The 20,144-nt window shown below is 39.1% G+C and overlaps 1 protein-coding gene, 1 long non-coding RNA gene and 1 pseudogene across 4 annotated transcripts in view; 2 read left to right on the top strand and 1 right to left on the bottom strand.

The window, feature by feature from the left end:
• The window catches only part of HOOK3 (hook microtubule tethering protein 3), a 96,773-nt gene that overhangs the window by 5,315 nt on the left and 71,314 nt on the right, over positions 1 to 20,144 (top strand). For both annotated transcript variants that reach the window (XM_084758639.1, XM_084758640.1), the window contains exon 2: positions 3,346 to 3,431. In XM_084758639.1, the coding sequence (XP_084614765.1) occupies positions 3,346 to 3,431 (86 nt within the window). The remainder of the gene's footprint in view (positions 1 to 3,345; positions 3,432 to 20,144) is intronic.
• LOC311584396 lies at positions 741 to 7,330 on the bottom strand. Its single transcript, XR_014774853.1, has 3 exons — positions 6,787 to 7,330; positions 5,237 to 5,338; positions 741 to 3,139 (listed from the first exon to the last, which is right to left on the bottom strand). It is a non-coding gene; the product is annotated as an uncharacterized lncRNA (long non-coding RNA).
• Positions 15,867 to 19,434, top strand: LOC311585001 (cytochrome c, somatic-like; annotated as a pseudogene). Its single transcript has 3 exons — positions 15,867 to 15,984; positions 16,629 to 16,699; positions 18,165 to 19,434. The product of its transcript is annotated as a cytochrome c, somatic-like (transcript).

Genomic DNA, 20,144 nt, shown 5'->3' with positions numbered 1-20,144 from the left:
TAGAACTATTTGCTTTATTGAGTTGTTTCTTCTGACTGACCAGGGGCAGTTTTGTAATCCAGAGCAGGAACGTAGCTCAGTACTAGAACACGTGCTTTGCGTAGACAAGGCTCTGAGTTTCACTTCCAGCTTAGGGTAGGAGGGGTAAGAACTTGCATTCCTTAACCTTGGCAGTACTTTAGAGGTTTCCAGATGCAAAAATTAGTGCCCAGGTACGTAAGAATTATTTGATATATTTATTAAAAGAGATTAATTTACTTGCACAGATCTGTAATCTCAGCTACTCAGGAGGTTGAGGCAGGAGGATTGCAGGTTGAAAGTTTATAGAAACTACAGAATGAGTTCAAGGCTAACTTGCTTAGCAAGAATCTGTTTCAGAAATTTAAAGGGGGGGCCAGGGAGCACAGGGAGAGATTCCTCAGCAGCTAAGAGTACTGGCTGCCCATCCGCAGGACACAGGGTCAATTCCCATGATGTACGTGGTAACTCACAGCTCTCTGTAACTCTGGTTGTGGTGATGTGATGGTCCCTAAGAGCACCGTATGCATAGACATTCATGTGTGCAGAACATTCCTACACAGTAGGAAAAGAATAAAAGACTGTCAGAAGAGGTGGGGGATATAGCTCAGTAGGGTTCTTACCTAGCGTGTGCAAGGCTCTGGGATCACTTCCCCAGCAACAGAGAGGGAGGGAGGGAGGGAGGGACAGACAGACAGACAGATATATTTTTGGAACACAGGGCCTTGTCCATGCAAGGTAAGTGTTCTAGTATTGAGCAAAATCTCAACACAGGGATTATGATTGACTTTTTGTAGCTAAGAAATATGTCTCCAAAACGAAAACTTCCCAGATGACTTAATGCACAGGTGGGTTTGGAAACCAATAATATTAATACCCTTCCAATCTTTATCTGGAAAATACTGATACTAAAAGAGATGAGGTAAAATATCCCAGGTTATGTGATAAATTAGAAGTAAAATGAGAGATTAGAATTTATTCATTGCATTCCAAGCATTATTCATTGAGCATAATCCTCCTGTTTTCCATATATAAGCCTACAAAAAGAGATTGATTTTAAATGTGCCATTAAATTAGCACCTATAATATGAAAACAGGTGCCTTTTTGTTTCTTAAACTTACCAGTGTGGAGGCAGTTGCAGACAGAATGAAGTTTAAAATCAGACCTGAGATGATACTCACGTGCTTTATTCATTTTCTGATACCCTCCTCCCATGGAGTCTCACTATATTTCAGGGCTGGCATTGAATTTAGAGTCTTCTTGCCTCAGCCTCCTCAGTAATTGGACTAAAAGTATATGCTACCATATGCCTGGCTTATTTGCTAATTTTTTTTAAAATCAAAACTCTGTATATTTAAGTTAGGACCTTATGTCCCAAATTCTTATCTGATTAAAAACTACTTTGTACACGGGCCTATGACACAATTCTCTCAGCCTCTGCTACCATAACCATTAATACCCGGAAGATTCCTGCCCTATAAAGAATAGAAAGGTATAGCTGTACTGCTAATAGTTTTCCCTTTCAGCACTTAGGAGTATAGGCACGAGAATCGAGAATCAGGAGTTCGAGGCCACCATGACCTCTGATACAGAATGAGTAGGAGGGCAGCCTTGGCTACATGAGACCCTGACTTTTATGGATAGTATGGTACAGAAAAGCAGATATTCACCCATTTTTAGTAATAGTAAGTTGCTTCGTGATTTATTTGGCAATGTGTGGTTTTTTTAAACTTTAAAATAAATATACACTTTAACCTGGCATTTTTTTTCCTAAGCCAATAATGAAAAAAATAGGTGGTCACCTGGGTGTCTCCTCAGTGTTTTTGTTGTTGCCATCTATTTTAGCCTTGTCAGTGTTACAGACTGCTACTGCGGGCTTTCCTGCCTCTTTTCCTCCAGTGCTCCTTCATGTTACATCCAGTTTGGTGCATGCAGCTCAGGTCTCACTTTCTTGCTAGAAACCCTTTTCTTAGAAACTACCATTGCTCTTAGGATAACTCCAGGGTGGCTTACCGAGGCTTGCCTGATGATGCTTCTTTCTTGAGTCCTGCCTTTCCCGGTTTCTGTTCCTCTGCTCCGTTTCTTCCTGTACCGTCCACTGTCCATAGCGGCTCCTCTTCATCCCCACTGCACATCATCTTCTCAGTTGAGGTCTTTGTTCGCACATCCCACCATACTTTCACCAAAGTAGAAGATCGGTGCCAGGATGGCCTCGTCTGTCCTCAGGGTTTATTCCCTTTTAAGTCCAGGCTGGACTACTGGCTGTCATTGTTGGCTGCACTTCTTTTTCCTTTTGGGGGCTCAGGTGGCCTTGAATCCCTGAGCTTCTGCCTCCACCTTCCAAGTGCTGGAATTACAGGCGTGTGCCCCTAGGCCTTGCATGAGTTCATTTCTCACGGTTCTCTTAACTAATACAAAGTCAGTTGTGATTCAGTATGTGTCTGAAATGGAAGTGATTGAAATGGATGGTAACAAAAGGATAGGAATTCTATATCCATATAAAGATATTTTTACCTTTGAGTACCAGAAATCTCAACCTGGCTAGGTTTAAGTAACAGATTTATTCTACACAATAGGAGATTCCATAATTTCAAGTTCAGTGGTTCAAATCTGTCTCAAAAATTAGTTCTTTGTATCCCTCCTCTCTGTCTTGCATTGCCGATTACATAGCCCTTAAGACTTATTTCAGGGCTGGCAAGATAGCTTAGTCAAAAAAGATGCATGTCACCAAGCCTCATGACCTGAGTTCAGTCCCTTGGACCCACATGGTAGAAGGAGAGATCCAACTCCCACACTGACCTTCATGTGCATGCTGTGGCACAAACACGTGAGCACACATATGAACACACACATACACGAACGCATGCAATAATAAATAAATAGTAAATTGTTCCCTTAAGTTGTTATGATTCCAATAGTAATGATGCAACACAAAAGTTCACACTAATAAGAAATTGACTCTGCTCTCCAACAAATATCTCTTTGGCCCATACTGTCCTTGGCCCTTTTATTCCTGAGTCAGCCGCCACTGGCCGAGGCACTGAAGGATCGTCATCTTCTGCCGTCTGTGGGTGGCATGATTGAGGAATCAGCCGATATCTACCTCAGTTTCTCCTGTACCTAGATGGGAAGAAATTTATATTTTTTTATTTCAGACCCCAAGATGAGATAATCACACACATTTAAAAACCTTAAAAATCTTTTTAAAAACTTTCTTCTAATTCAAGTAATTTATTCAGATTACGTCTCAGTAGTTATCCCTTTACTTGTATCTTCCCGTTCCCCCCTTAATAGAGTTAACCATTAGATTTTTTTTTTTTCTTCAGATCCAGACCTTTAATGTGGATACACCATGCCAGACCGTGGAAGATTTAACAAATGGGGTTGTGATGTCCCAGGTTCTTCAAAAGATGTAAGAATAAATTTTTTTGTCTTTATGTATGGTCTTATGTTTAAACCTTTCTTAGACTGAGAAGAATTTAAAAAGTTAAAGTGTGAAAGTTGGTTTTCTTTTACTGACAAAATAAGGTAACCAATTCAAATGAAAAAAAAAAAACAAGTTTGTTTTGGTTTACAGTTTGGGGTGTTTCATCTCCTGATCAGTTGTCCCATTGCTCTTGGGCCTCTGCAAGGCAGCACTGTGCTGGGAGCATTGGCAGAAGAAGCACCTTCCTCACAGCAGTCAAGAAGCAAGTGAGGGGCTGGAGAGATGGCTTGGTAGTTAAGAGCACTTGTTGCTCCACATGTTATACATACATACATTAAAGCAAAATATTAATATGATGAAATAAAGTAAATTTAAAAAGAAGAGGCAAGCAGGTTGTGGTAGAGGCTATAACAGGTTTCAAGAGTGAGCCCTCGGTAAGCTTGCTTCCTCTTAAGTAGGCTTTATTTCATAAAAGCCCACCATCTCTCAGCAGTCACAAACAGGGACCAAAACTTTACATATACCTTTGAGGATCATTTCAGATCTAAACTGTAAAATGTTTGCATAAATTTGAGTTGCACAAGAGATTTTTGGTGGCATGCACGTACTTACTCAATACAGATTGGTTGCAAGTTTATTTGGGACAGTAGTTGTTACTCTCTCCTATAGGACAGCCTGGGAATCCTGCCTCTCACAAAATACCACTGTAATCTTAACACTGAGATCTCTGACTACCAGTGTGATGTAGCGATTGCCATATAGTCTACCTTCCCTTAATTTTTGTTTTATCCTCTGAACAATGTAATACCATCTCATTTCCATATTTGATTGTTTATAATGGCCTCTGTCCCTGGGAACACACAGTCCAAGTTTGTTAAGTTTATGAAGAGCCAGGAAGCTTGTTTTTCTTTCTTGCATCCTAGCAACTAAGAAAATGCTTGATTTTTTTTTAAATTGAGCTATAACCTTCTCTGATTAACTCTTCTGTTATATTGTTACTTATATATATATTTTCAAGGCTGAACGTTTGATATTAGATAACCAGTTTGTATATAACATATTTTCTTTATGCAACATTGGTTCTATAAACTTAGCTGTTTTGAATATTGCTGAAATAAACATTGATGTAGAACTATCTCTATGTGATGTGTTGATATGAGTTCTTTGGGTAAATCCCTAGGCTAATACAGCTGGTCATATGGGAGATCTATTTTTAGTTATTTGAGAAACCTGATTTTTTTTTTACAACTTTTTTTCTTTCTAAAAATTTTTTAATTTTTAATTTTTTTAATTTTTAATTTTATTAAATATTTTTACATATACATTTATATTATTATACATATATACAATAAGCTAAAGCAAGAAGAACCACAAAACAATTAGTAATTATATAAATGTTATATTCGTAGTGTTTTGGCTATTTATATTTGGCAGCCTTGGAAAAAAAGTCTTCTCTATCTTGATACATCTAAAATTCTGACTATAAATCAATGTATATGATATATTGTCATTATCAACTTAAAATATCTATCTAGACCTAAAAACATCTTAACCCCTAAACAACTAAGCTTAAGCTTAATTGTAAAACTGAACTACTGGTCTTCAACCCTATCAGAGACATTGAGAAAGAATAAAATTAATTACCTGAGTATATAGGGAGTGCAGGTTGGCAGCTTCCCAAATGAGAACAAGTCACCAAAATTCTCTGTAACATTTGAGCATCTTCAGCCTTTTGACCATATATCTGACAGGCATATTTGTGAGGCATGAACTATTGAGGACTTGCTTACCGTGTCTTGGCAGAGTTTGGCCGTCAACTCTGCCTGCCTCCAAGCTTGCCCAGTGGCTGGTTTGCCTCATTTGAAGCCATCTCCATTAAGGCAGAATTTTGTCTGTGGTAGAAATGAGAACATTTTGCCCAGTGGCTGGTTTGCCACATTTGAAGCCATCTCCATAAGGAGGTTCTTTGATGCTCATCATCTTCTTTGAGGTAGGCTGGGTGTTGCCAGGTGTTAACCTGTCTAATTGTAAATGTATCTTTGAAATAATAAAAACCTCTTTAAATGCCATATTCTGCACATCTCTGGCATTTTTGAAGACCTTATCTAACTATTTTATCTTTCTATAGAATCATATCTATCTGTTATACCTAGAATGTATATTCTTGTGATAAAAATAGTCTAGTAATTGATAGGACCATGATTTGATCAACTAACATGTGTAACTTACTTATCCTAAACAGCCTGCAATAGCACTTTCAAAGTATTGGAGAACCCTGATTTTAACAGTGACCGTACTAGTTTACCTGCCAGCAATGTGTAAGGGGGCCCTTTTGTCCACATTCTTGCCAGCATTTGTTATTTTTCTTTTTTTTTTTTTAAGGTACATTTATGCATGCCGATGTGTATATGGGTACTAAAGGAAGCTAGAAGCAGGCATCAGCTTCTTTGGAGCTGGAGTTACAGGTTTAACTCCACATCCACCTGATGTGGATGCTGGAATGCAAATTCTGGGCCTCTGATAAAGCTGGAAGTGCTCTCAACTGTTGAACCATTGCACCAGCCTGTTGTTTTTGTTTGGTTGGTTGGTTGGTTGGTTTTGGGGGTGTTTTAAAACTCTTTTCAACAAAATTTTACTTTTAAATTACAAAGCCTGCTAGATAGTCTAATAAATTCATTATTTTTTTCCTCAGAATGAAGATACTTCTATGACATTAAAAAATTAACAACTGTATACATCTCTCACAATTTTAATAATTTGTGTGTGTGTGTGTGTGTGTGTGTGTGTGTGTGTACATACACTGCATGCTACCTATACACTGTGGTGCATGTGTGGCGATCAGAGGGCGATTTTGGGGAGTCTCTTGTCTCCTTCCACCTCGGGATCTGGGGATTGAATTCTAGCAGTCAGGCTTCCTTCTACAGCAAATGCTTTTACTCGCTGAGCCAGCTCACTGGCCCTCCCACATTTTTGTTTTGTTTTGTTTTGTTTTTGTTTTTGTTTTTGTTTTTCGAGACAAGGTTTCTCTGTGTAGCCTTGACTGTCCTGGACTCACTTTGTAGACCAGGCTGGCCTCAAACTCATAGCCATCCGCCTGCCTCTGCCTCCCGAGTGCTGGGATTAAAGGCGCGCGCCACCACATCTGGCCCCTCCCACATTTTTTAAGTGTTAAAAAGATAATATTAAATAGCTGCCTTAAGTAAAATTAAACCTTTATAATGTAAAAAGACACCACTTCTAGTGTAACAGTTTGAGTGTATTACATGATCATACTTAAAGTACAGCTTTTCAACTTTGTGTTTACATTGGTTTGTTTAAAAACAAAACCATAAAGTCTTACCTGTGTTCAGCTTCTAGTACATTAGTGGCATACTGTGTTTTCTTTGGCACATCACACACCCACGTCTTCCTTATGAAAGTCTCTAATGGTAGCCTGTGGTTGCCAAAGTGGAAGCTGTTTTGTTGTTTGGCGGTCTAAGAACTAGCTTGGCAAGAAGACATTCCTTCCATTTCATTGTTTCCACACAACCTGAAATATAGAATGTTTAGCTCTGCCCAGCTACCTAAGGGATTATTTCAAGATCAGAATTTTTTTTCTTTTTCTATTCAAACCATGAGTTATTTTACACAAATTCCAGTAAAGACAACCTCAGAAAAAGATTGTGGACTTCCATTTAAATTAAACAAAATGAAATATGTCTGTATTTTCTATAGTGGGTTTTCTGACTTGTGCTCCTTGAAAGAATCCTTAAGTCTTCCTAAAACGTTGGTTGGAAGGCTTGTTTTACTGACCAATGAGTAGTTAGACAGGATGGCAAAGAATAATTATGTAGATTTCTTAATTGCTATGTTGAGTTGGCCCTGGCATACTCTGATTAGTTGTTCCTTGTAATCTTCATGTCCCCAAAATAGGCACCTATCATTCTTATAGCTTTTTATATAGATAAGTCTTAGGGATGTTGCTTATTGAGGTCACCAGAAAAAAAAGTGGTGAAAAATTGGTTACCTTTTAAAAATATATTTAATTGTTTTATTTATTAATATTTGGGTATATGTGTACATATATATACCACAGTATACATGTAAAGTCAGAGGACAATTCTTTCTATGGTGGGCTCTTTTTTTTTTCTCAAGGCAGGGTCTATCTGTGTAGCCTTGGCTGTCCTAGACTCGATTTGTAGAGCAGGCTGGCCTTGAACTCACAGTAATCCACCTGCTTCTGTCTCCCAAGTACTGGGATTAAAGCCGTGCGCCACCATGCCCAGCCACTATGGTGGGTTCTTAGGATCCAGTTCAAGTCATCAAGCTTGCATAGCAGTCATCTTTACCCTTTGAGCCTTCCCACCTGCCCAGTTAGTATTGAATACTAGTAATTTGCTGTATAATAATTTGCACAGGACTATCTTAGTTACTTTTCTGTTGTTGTAAAGACATACCATGGCCAAAGCTAATTATAAAAGAGAGAGTTTATTTGGAGGCTTGCTATAGTTTCAGAGGGTGAGTTCTTGACCATCATGGTGGGGAACATGGCAGCAGGCAGGCAGCCATGGCTCTGGAGCAGTGGCTGAGAGCTTACATTTTGTCCTCAAGTTGGAGGCAGAGTGAGAGGGACTGGGCCTGATGTAGGCTTTTGATACCTCAAAGTCCGCTCAGTGACGCACTCCTCTACCGAGGCCATACCTCCTGTTCCTTCCCAAATAATTCCATCAGCTGGAACTAGGCGCTCAAATTTTTGTGAATTTCCACATTGAACACTTATTAGGAGCTCTCCCCAAGGAAGGCCAAAGTTTTAATTATTCCATTTCATGCCTATTGTACTGTATTACTTTAAGAAAATACCCCTACAAAGCCGCTTCCACAAAAAAATCAGCACGGATTAGCATAATCTGTGTCATTCATAGATCTGCCAAACCTAAGAGTCGTTTTCATGAATAAGGTCAATACTGCTTTAGAAAACAGAAGACTAAATCCCAGTAGTTCCGTCCACAGTGGCACATTCTGTTGCATAATTGAAAAGAAAGGAGTGGCTTACTCTTTCTTTTAATTCTGTAATCTGAAGCGTTTTAATTACAGGTAAGCATTCTGGGTTGGGGGCTTGTTTGGTTTGTTTGGTTTTAGTTTGTTTTTTTGTAAAAACTCAGCATTAGGTAATAGCAATAGACTACTATAGTAACAATCCTCTTTTATACACATTAAACTATTTGAAAGAAATGGCTATTCTGCGAATAAGAAAAAGAAAACATGGAGTTTCAATAAAGCATAAAGTATCACTGCTGGCTCTACTGTTTTACAATGCTTTTGAAAGTAAAACTAACACCCTTCAACATGTTCAAGTTCACAACTCAGGAAAATTTCTAGAAAACTGTAAAAAGCAAATACACATTTTCTTTAGGACTTTGTGAAACTACCTTTTCAGGAAGTTGCTAAGTTTCAGTATCAAGTAGTTTTCACACCAGTTTTATCTGCTCCAAAAGCTCACAGTGTGGACATAGTTGATCTCCAACAGAGCTCTGTGCACACTGTCTTCCCTTCAGCTGAGACAGGCACTGTCATTTAGGGTATCAGGTGTGTGCTGCATGCCATGCTGTGTTGTGTCTTCACCAAACAGGACTACACGTATATAGGTGTTGCCTGCTGTGACCAATGCCTTCTTTTCTACACCACTCTCAGCCATAGCTTTGCCTTCATGAGCCCAGCTATGCTCAGTATTCCCATAATTAATGGAGTCTGAATTCTGAGATGATGCAAAGAGCTGAGGGCATGCCCATGAGTGCTCTAGTGTGCAAGCAACAACACCTGCAAGTCTGACCTGGACTGAAAAATAAGAATGATGAAGCATTGATTTAGCAGATTAGCAGTAATGTCCCTCGTGGAAAGAGCGGCTGGTGTTACATAGCTAGTAGTGAATGCTGAACCTGGATGGAGACTTGTAGATGGTTATTGTATATTTGGCATTTTGCTGAGCTAGGCTCTTCAAATCCCTGATCTGTTTAAGTAGATCTTTTTTCTCACTGTTGATCTGCTTGTCTGCGGTCCTGCTCTGAAACAGACCAAAGATCTAGATGAGAACTTTGGTCTTGAGGATGCCCAGGATGGACTGCATCTTATTAAGGTTAGCCATGAATATCTTTCAAGATTAAAAAGTTCCTCAAACTAGATGTTAGAAACTTTGTGTTACAGTTCTGTCATTTATTTAAGGTTCTCAGATTTACTAGTAAGTGCATCCAGTTGTGAAGTTGATCTGATCTCCACCAAGAGGCTTCAGTGACTCTTGCTTTGACATAGTTTTCTAAGGGAAATAATGTCTCATATTCACTGAAAACTCTATCATAATGTTTTTCCAAAAATTCTGGACTAAGAAATTTATCTTATGTAAATCTTTGAATATAGCTGATACAGCCAGAGCTATGTAAAATGCTGACATTTCAGCATATCTGAAGAAATCAGAACTGTCTAACCACATACACATTTTTTTTTCTTTTGCATTCTTATAACATCATTCCACTGTTTAGAGCTTTGGTGGAGATTATGTCCACAGTACCTTTCAGTACTATGAGCAAATTATTCTGATGGGGACAGATTATTCAAAAGAAGGATTTCTTTTACCATTTATCTTCTGGGAAGTTTGGCCCCTGCCCTTTTGCCCGCTAAGCTGTGAGTCCTAAGTAAGTAGAGCTCCTGCCTCTGCTGTGGTTCTTTATTCTTTGTTTCCTCCTCTCTTGAACAGGGTAAACATCCATTTAAAACAAGTTAGAAGGACTCCTGAGGAGTCCAGCTAGCGCCCACCACCACACCCCCCATGTCTCTGCTAAAACAACATTGCTCTCCTTCATGCTATCTGTTGGAGATACTTGTCTTTTTTCCTCACTGTGCTTGTTGTGACAGATAGGAAGGCTACTGATTTTTTTTAGTTAATTTTATTGTTTGCCACTTTACTGAAAGTCTTTATCAGATGAGTTTTCACTTAGAATCATCAGTGTTTGTATATAGACTCATAATCTACAAATAATGATACTTTGCCCCTTTTTATTTTATTAAAAATGTTTTTTGTACCTTTAGTGTGCAGTTCTGTCTTGTGCCCATGAATCATGAATTGGGCATTTTCACAGATTACAAATGTTCTGTTTGTGTTTTCTTATTTATTTATCTTTGTCATTGTCTCCATCCTCTGAATAATTCTTCTATCTTGTCTTCAAATCCTGATACTTTGTCCTTTCTTTTGTATGTTGGTAAAGCTTTCCATGAAGCCTTTTCTTTGACATACTGGATTTTTCATCCAGTGTGTCTGGGGGCGGGGGGTATTGAAGTGTTTCTCTTGTTCAGAGCTAATATGGAAGGGAGAAATCTCATACGGCCCAATCCCTGGAGAAAGAACTCCAGCCATCTAAAGAATGCTTCAAGCAAGAGAAATAATTTCCCCCAGGGATGAGTCCCCTGATTGGTTATTTAGTTCAAGTGGTCAGTCCTGAAATCATATATATACAATTAACACTAAATGGAGCATATGTTACATATAACATATGTGTGTAATAATAACTATTAAATAAAAAGAGGCCATGAATTCAAGAGGGAGCAGGAAGCACTGAAGGAAGGAAAGAGAAGGGGAGGGATGTAATTATATTTTTAAGAAATGAATAAAGAAATGTTTATATCTTTTTGTTTTTATATACATACTTGTAATCACACTTTTGAATTATTTTTCTTGGATTTCTTATAGTTAACTATCACCATAAATATGTGTAGGTCACAGGACAACTTGGAGGATTCAGATCTTTTATTCTGCCACATTGCGTCCTTGGGATTGAACTCTGGTCATTAGACTTGGTGACAGGTACCTCCACCCATGAGCCATCTCACTAGTCCCTAAATTATTTTAGGTTTTTGTTGTTGTTGTTGTTGTTTGTTTGTTTCGAGACAGGGTTTCTCTGTGTAGCCTTGACTGTCCTGGACTCACTCTGTAGACCAAGCTGGCCTCGAACTCATAGAAATCCACCTGCCTCTGCCTCTAAAATGCTGGGATTAAAGGTGTGCCCTACCACTGCTCAGCTTAGTTTTTGTTTTTTTTTTAACTAAACTTGTTGAAATATCTTTCATATTTTTATTTTATCATGTGTATTGATGTTTTGTCTACATGTATGTCTGTGAACAGTGTGTACACAGCGCTTGCTGAGGCCAGAAGAGGGTGTCATTATCTGGAACTGGAGTTATACGTTCTGTGTGGGTGCTGGGTTTCAAATCCAGATCCTCTGCAAAAGCAGCTAATGGTCTTTTTTTTTTTTTTTTTCCAGTTTTTCGAGACAGGGTCTCTCTGTGTAGCCTTGGCTGTCCTGGACTCACTCTGTAGACTAGGCTGGCCTCGAACTCACAGAGATCCACCTGCCTCTGCCTCTGCCTCCCGAGTGCTGAGATTAAAGACATGTGCCACCACGCCCGGCCAGCCAGTGGTCTGAACTCAACCATTTCTGTAGCCCTTAATTTTTAGAATTTTTAAAGATTGTACATATTAATCCCCTTTCAGATGAATAGTTGGCGAAGATTTTTTTCCTGTTCTTTATTTTTCTTCACCGTAGTGCTTTGCTGCTGGCAACACTTTCAACTTGTTTTGTAGTTCCTATTAGTTGCTTTCCCCCATTTCACTTAGTATAAAAAAAAGCTACAGCACTTACGGTAGTGTATATGGCCCTCAGTGATCTTGGCTCTTTGTAGCCCGTCCAACCTTATTTGCTAGTACTCTTTTCCAGTGTCTTCTTTGGTCCTCAGGCATGTGAAGTTGTCACCTACTTTAGGACTTTACCTCAGCTTTTGTGATGTTTGCCATTTTCTCAGTATAATCTATTCTGAGCCCTATTTAATATTGCCAAAACCGTATATTCCACATCCCCATCTTGCTCTATGGATTTTCAGAAAGCATTTGTTAAACATATGAATATAGCATTATACAACTAGACTTTAAAAGAAAACTTTATTTCCATTTAGTCTTATTTCAATATGTTTCCATTCACATTTTCTATCATCAGTATCAATACCAATTGGGTATTCTGTTGTTCAGTGCAAATCTTAAGAAATTAATGGAAAAAATAGATAAAACCAAATAACATAAGATAAAAGTCTAGCTCTGGGAAATTTTAGCATGCCTTATAAATGGATACTTTTATTGTATCTGCCTTGGTAGGTTTGTGGGGTTTGTTTGTTTGTTTGTTTGTTTGTTTTTGTCAACTTGACACAAGCTAGAGTCATTTGAAAGAGGGACTCTTAGTTGAGAAAATACCCCCATCAAATTCACCTGTCAAATGGTGCATTTTCTTGATTAATTCATGTGGGAGGCTCCAGCTATCTGTGGGTGGTCCTAAATGATATAAGAAAATTATATAAGAAAGCATGCTATAAGCCATGAAAAACAAGCCAATAAGTGGCATTTCTTTATGGTCTCTACTGAAGTTGCCTCCATGTTCCTGGCTGGACCTCCCCCTGATGATAGATGTGACCATAGAGTTGTAAGCTGAAAGAAGTCTTCTCTTCCCCAAGTTGCATGGTGTTTTATCACAGACATAGAAATTGTTAAACAAAACTAAGACAGTGTCCTAAGTTATTAACCTGTGGTTTAGAAACTATTCCACACTTTGCTATTTGACACTGTGTGGGGGAGTGCTAAGTAGACTTTCTCTATTTTTCTTGTCGTTATGAAAATGAAATTTAATTATGATAGTGTATTATCTAATACACACCTAAGGGCAGAGGACCAATATTATTGGATATTCAAAATAGCCATTAAGAACATAGCAAGACCTAGTCTCAAAAGCCAAACACAAAACTCCAGAAATGTCATTAGGAAATAGTCATACATAGACTAAAAGACACAAATCACAATAGGTTTAGTTAAAGGTCTGACTTGGCTTGTGTAGCTGATTCCTGAAGTGGCAGTACCCACTTTATAATGACACTTCACAGACAGAAAGCCAGAGGTGTAGACACTGGACAGAGTATATCAGCTGTTTGGCTACATCTTTTCTGAAGGCTAAAGCAGAGGGGCCACTACCTTATTGGGCTAGAACTAGAGCTTGTCTCTCATTCTCATGAATTCTTGGAAATTTTAATAGCTTACTTTTGGCTAACTGATGCATGACTAGATTTTGAATTGCTCTGACTGAGCCTAGGATAAGCTCAGTCCAGACCAATAGCCTGATAAATTTTTTATCTAGCACCAAGGATCTTTTTTAAAATCCCTAAAAGTTTTCTAATGAAAATGCCATCTTAACCAGGCTAAGCATGGTGGTGCACATCTATAACTGGAGCACTCTGGAGGCAGAAGCAAGGCATCTCTGGGAGTTCCAGGTCGGCCAGGACTGCATAGTGACACCTGCTTTAAAAAAGAAGCAACCAAAATAAAACAACAAAAAAAAAACCATCTCTAAAGAAGAGAAATAAAATAATATTCATGTTGGATCCCATATTAATGTGTAGAGATTAATATTTCTAGCACTAGAAATAACTCCCCTAACAATTGGAGCAGGGCTGTCTCTGACTCTGCTTCCTGCCTTTGGATTCCTTTTTCCTAGCAGGGCTGCCTTGTCTGACCTCAGTGGGAGAGGATGCACTTAGTCCTGCTGCCACTTGGGGTGCCAGGGTGGGTTGGTACTCGTGGCGGTCCTCCCCTTCTCTGAGGAGAGGGGGAAATGGTGTGATGGTGGGCCTGGGAGGGAGATGGAATCAGGCTGTAAGGTGATTAAATAAATAAATGAGAAAATAATATTATATTACTTAAATATTTCTAGCAGCAGAAATAAAATTTAATTTCTTTTGTTGTTGTTGAAAGCAGTTTGCTATAAGAAAACAATTTATTTCTGGAATTATGTTAAATATTAAAATTAATGTCCTTTTCCTTTATCTGAGTTGTTACAAGTGTAAGTACAGGTAAATGAATGTACTGCTGCTTAAGGAGATGCCTTTTAACAGGTGTTAGGGCATAGGCAGATAATTTTGTTACTTGTGAAAAATATTTCTAATAAAATTATTTAGTTGTTATTTACAAATCAATACAATCCATAGTCTTTTAAAGACGGGAGAAAATTGTCTTTATGCTGTTTGGTCCTAGCCTAAGACCATTAATTAGGAATATTTAGAAATTAGAAACTGCTTAAACAAAAGTCACAGCTAGAGGCCCACATATAGAGCTAGGGAAAACTCCACTGGGGACAAACTGTAAGGAAGTTGCAGGTGAGTATTCTGTTTTGAGACAGGGTCTTGCTACATGCCTCAGATCTACCTAGACTTTACTATGTAACACAGACTGTCCTCAAACTCACCTTTCTTTTGCCCCAGCCTCTGCCTCCTAAGTGCTAGGATTACAGCTTTGTGCCAGTGCCTGATGTTCAGACTTCTATTTTTGGTCCGTTCTGCTGAGGTAGTAGAGTAGAAGCTTATTAAATACGAGCTAACTACTTTGCTAAAGTGTATTGGGAAACTCCTTGTGGCAAACATGAGGGATCTAATTAAATAGAGGGCACCATAAATGATGCTTTTCTTTTTTTCCACTTATAACAGTTTACTGAGATGATTAGTCAGTGAATCTTAGTGTTGTTTGCTAGAATCATGTGCTTATTTGGTTTGTGCTTATTTGGTTTTTAACAAAAGCTCCTTTTGTTTGGGGCTGGAGAGATGGCTTAGCTGTTAAGAGCACCAGCTGCTCTTTCAGATGACCCGGGTTCAATTCCCAGCGCCCGCATGGCAGCTCACAACTATCTGTAACTACAGTTCTAGAGGATATGACACTCTCACACAGAAATATATGGAGGCAAACACCAATGCACATGAAATGAAAATAAATTTTTAAAAAATTAAAAACAACAACAACAAAAAACTATCAACTCTTCTACTTCATTGTGATTGAACTTGGGGCAGTTGTTTCATTTTCTAAGTCTGAAAGTTCTTACCTGTGTCAGTTCTTAAGCATTTTTAAGTTAGCTTTCTGTTGATTACTTTGGCAGATACCTGAGAGAAGCAATTTTAAAGGAGGAGGGCTTGAGATATAGTACAGTTCAGTGGTAAAGTACTTGCCCAGCCAGAATACACAAGGCCCTGGGTTTAACCTCCAGCTGGCAGGGGCAGGGAGGCATTTAATCCCAGCACCGTCGCAGTATTTAGGAAGCAGGAACAGGAGGGTCAGAAGTTCAAAGCCAACTTCAAGTTCCAAAATAGCAAGTTTGAGGCTGGGCTGGCCTGGCCTACATGAGACCCTGTCTCAAAAACAAAACAAAACAAAGCCTGAATCATAAGTAAAATAAAAAGAGAAAGACTTATATTGCTCACATTTTTCAGAGGATTTAGTTCATGGTCTGCTTGTTGCTGCTATGAACCTCTGGTTAAGAAAAACTATTGTGGCTGTTAGAGGGTATGGGACATCAGAGTTGCTGGTGTCACAGCATGCATGTCAGGAAACAGACGGATGAGCCCAGAGATTATACCCTTCCAAGACTCGCCTCCAGTGATCTGCATTCTTCAATCAGCATTCCTAACACCTCAGAATTCATTGTTGAACCCAGTAACCTGATGACTTAAATTACCTGTTTATAGTACCACAAACTGGAGGCCAAGCTTTCATGCAAACCTTTTTGGAAAGTACTTTATATCTAAACCATACGGTGTTCTAAAATTTTTTTTTCTTTTCCTGAGACAGTGTTTTTTCATGTGGCCTTGGCTGTCCTAGACTCACTTTGTAGACCAGGCTGCCTCTACTTCCCTGACTTCTAGGATCACAGGTGTGTGCCACCACTCGTGGCTTTTAAAACATTTTTTAAAAGGCCTTTCTGGCTCAGTGCTTATGGATTTGAGCTATCAGCCACATAACAGCAGACTCACAGTCTTTTATTCTTGGAAAGATGAATACTTTATTGCCAGTAATTGTGCCTTTCAGGTGATTTAACTGTCAAAAATAAAATGTAATATTTTCTAACATCTGAATTGATCTTTATAATAATTTTTGCTGTTATATTATAGTCCCCTTTGTTTTCTTTGCATTGTCTATTTTCTAAGAGACTTTAAGCAAAGAGAGTGTTTGCAGGAGGTACGAGTCTGCCCAGTATTTGGAAGTTCACTTCTCTGAGCGCTCACCTGTCTGGCAGGCACAGTACTTTCCCCCCAATGATGCCTGTGTCCTGCTTGCAGCCGTTCCCCCTTTAACCACAGGTAATAGGATCAAGGATAAAAATAGACTTCGGCTGGACCAGTCAAGCTTGCTGGGCATTTATAATGAGACAGTGACAGCCAGTCTTAATTAGAAGTTATAAGGACTTAAAACATATCTGTAGACATTTCCACCTTTGTCTTGGGAGATACAGGAAGAGATTGGTCTGCAGAGAGGAAATGATGTAGATGAAGGGAAGTGTAGAGGAACGCCGGCCACACTCTTATTCCAGTACTTGTGAGGCCCAGCCATCTTTTCAGTACTGATGCCTACTTCTTTTTCACATCAGATTACCTAAATTGGTTTTTCTTGGTACAGAAAACCTTGCCTAGAAACACTAAATTAAGCTTAAACCAAAACTACATGAGTATGAATGCGCACATGCAATTAATCAGGTTAGCTCTCTTCTACTACATATAAATGGATCAGAGACATAAATATAAGAGCTAAAATTACAAGAAGGAAAAATTAAAATAAAAAAGGAGTTTTTGTGACCTTGGCAGAAGTGTCCTAGATTTTAAAAAGCCACATGTCCAAGATAAATAAATTGAACTTCATCAGGCTTAAAAAAAAAAAAAAAACCTTTGTATGTACAATAGACCATCAAGAAAGTGACGAGGAGGGACTGGGGGATGGCTTCAGGGTTGGGAACATCGGTTGCTCTTGCAGAGGACCCAGGGAGTTCAGTTCCAGAACCCACATGATGGCTCAAAACCATGTGTAACTCCAGGTCCAGAGGATTTCATACCTCTCTGACTGCTCCAGGCACCAGTTATCTGCATAGTGCACTTACATACATTGAGGCAAATACTCATACTCATAAAATAAATTAAAAAGAAAGAGAAAAAGGAGATAGGTGATATAGCTCATCGCTTAACAGCACTTGCTGCTTTTATGGAGGGCCAGGGGTCAGTTCCTAAAACTACCAGCATCCAGCTCCTGAGGGTCTAGTTTCCTCTTCTGGCTTCCACAGGTACCTGCACAAATAATGCGCGCACGCGCGCGCGCGCACACACACACACACACACAAAGATTTTAAATAGAAAAGAAAGCTGAGGTTATAGGCATAAACCACCACAGGCAAGTTTATGTTAAACAGAGTTATGTGATGCAGCAATTTCACCCAAGTGAGCATGCCCATACAAAAATTGATGCATGACTATTAACCATCATTATTTGTAGTAGCTCAAAAAGAAAAACAGTCTAAATATTCATCAGCTGATGAATGGATAAGCATAATATAGTAGTCACTTATCATGAGATAGTTTGTAAGAAATGCATCCTGTGTAAACACAAAATAGGTCATACAGTGTTGTGGGCTCACTGTAGTTGATTGTGGACTGGGGTGTTATGTGGTGGTTGGCTATATGTCTATAAAGAAGTCAAGTCTTGATACAGAAAAACCTTAAAATCATACTGCAAGAGAAGTCAGGCATAAATGGTCATATGATTTACTATCTTATTCATTAAAATGTTCAGGGCAAGAGAGTAGGACATCCATCTTCGGGTAGTAACATTTGTGGTGTTGACCACCCAAGAACAAATTAAAAATTGGTGATGTTGAAAAAGGCAAGATTTTTGTTCAGAAGCGCACCTAGTGCCACACCGTGGAACAGGGAGGCAAGAATAAGGCTGGACCAAATCTCCATGGTCTGGGCAGGAGACAGGTCAGGCCGCTGGATTCTCCTACATAGATGCCAACAATAACAAAGGCCTGATAGAGGATTAAGAGAATCCCAAAAAGTACATCTCTGGAACAGAAATGATCTTTACTGGAATTAAGAAGAAAGGAGAAAGGGCAGACCTAATAGCTCATCTTAAAAAGGGTACTGATTTTAAAAAAATAAATAAATAAAAGGCTACTGATGAGTAATTCCACTGCCTTATTTATTTAAAAGCAAATGTCCCATGGTTTTTCATGTTTACCATAATTTAAATTCATACACCAAAATTCAGATCATGAATGGCTAACAATGTTTTTGTTGGACGGTCCTGATTTAAGTAAACTGACTTGTAGTAAAGTGGGTATGATCTTTTTAAAATAACAATCCAGCCGCATGCATCCTATCAGTGCTCTCCCTTTCTCAAGCTAAGATTGGACTTCAGTCATAATGCTCTACTTTCCACAAAGATGGGGTGTCACCTCAAACCTATTAGCTGGTTTTATGCTAGAATTCTATAACTGGGCATATGAATGTGTTTATACACTGGGGAAACTATTGCTGTCTCAGAAACAAGAAGACTCACTTATGTTTTGGTTTGTATTCACCGGCCTGTTACAGGCAATAGCTAAACGTCAGGAAGCATCTGTCTATTTTAGTCAATGCTGTTTTAATTAGAACTCCCTATGTCAAGGATGCTGCTTTTTACCACTGAAAGGCACTTACGTGGCTTAGGAATGATACCAGACAAAGTGTATTTAACACTTTAAAAAGTGCTCAGGGCAAAGAACAAAGAACGAAATTAGATTAGCAATTTCCAGGGGTAGGAAAATAAAGAAATTAGGAGAGAACAGCCAATAGATATAAGCCTATCTCTTCTCTCTCTCTTTTTTGCCTCTTGCGTATGTGGATGCTCTTGCCCTATGCATGTACGTGTAGTTGCCAAAGGCTGACATTGATGGCTGGCCTCAATAGCTCTCATACCTTGTTTTTGAGACAGAGACTCACAATTTTTTTTTTATCTGAAACTCAGCGTTTCCGTGAAGGGATCTACCTGTCTCCACCACCCTAGCCCCTTCTGCTATGTATAGCCTGCTCCCTCGATCTGGGGTTAGGCACATACCTCTGCTTATGGCTTTTATCTGGGCCCTGGGGAGCCAAAATCTGGCCGTCGTTGCTGTACAACATGCCACCGAGTCATGTCCATCACTTACAGCTTTATCTTTCTATGAAGCTGCAGATGATTTAATATGATGGTGATGGTTCTATAGCTCTTTCATACTGTATCCCAAAGTGATTTGTGTATTCTAAAAGAATAAATAAATGATATGTGAACTATAACCTCCCTCCCCCCCCCCCTTTTTTTTTTCCCTGGTTTTTAAAGACAGGGTTTCCCTTGGCTGTCCTGGACTTGCTTTGTAGACCAGGCTGGCCTGGAACTCACAAAGATCAACCTATCTCTATTAAAGATGTGCACCACTATGCCCAGCTGTGAACTATGTCTTAATCTGTTTTGAAAAGTAGATGGCTGGGTGTAGTGGTGCACTCCTTTAGTCCCAGTACTCAGGAGGCAGAGACAGGTGGAGCTCTGACTTAGAGGCCAGCCTGGTCTACATAATGAGTTTCAGGCCAGCCAAAGCTACACCTGAGACCCTGATTTAAAACAAACAAACAAAGGTAGAGGAATAGGAGGCTGGAGAGATGATGGCTCAGCAGTTAAGTGTCCTTCCTGCTCTTCTAGAGGACCAAGTACAGTACCAGTACCACATCAGATAGTTCAGTTTCCTGTAACTCTAGCTCCCTGGGATCCACTGACCTCAGTGCACATTCATTCACATACACATACCCATTATCAAA

Source organism: Acomys minous (assembly GCF_964271855.1).
Source record: "Acomys minous genome assembly, chromosome: 15".
NCBI lineage: Eukaryota > Metazoa > Chordata > Mammalia > Rodentia > Muridae > Acomys > Acomys minous.
This window is presented reverse-complemented; position numbering and strand designations above follow the sequence as displayed.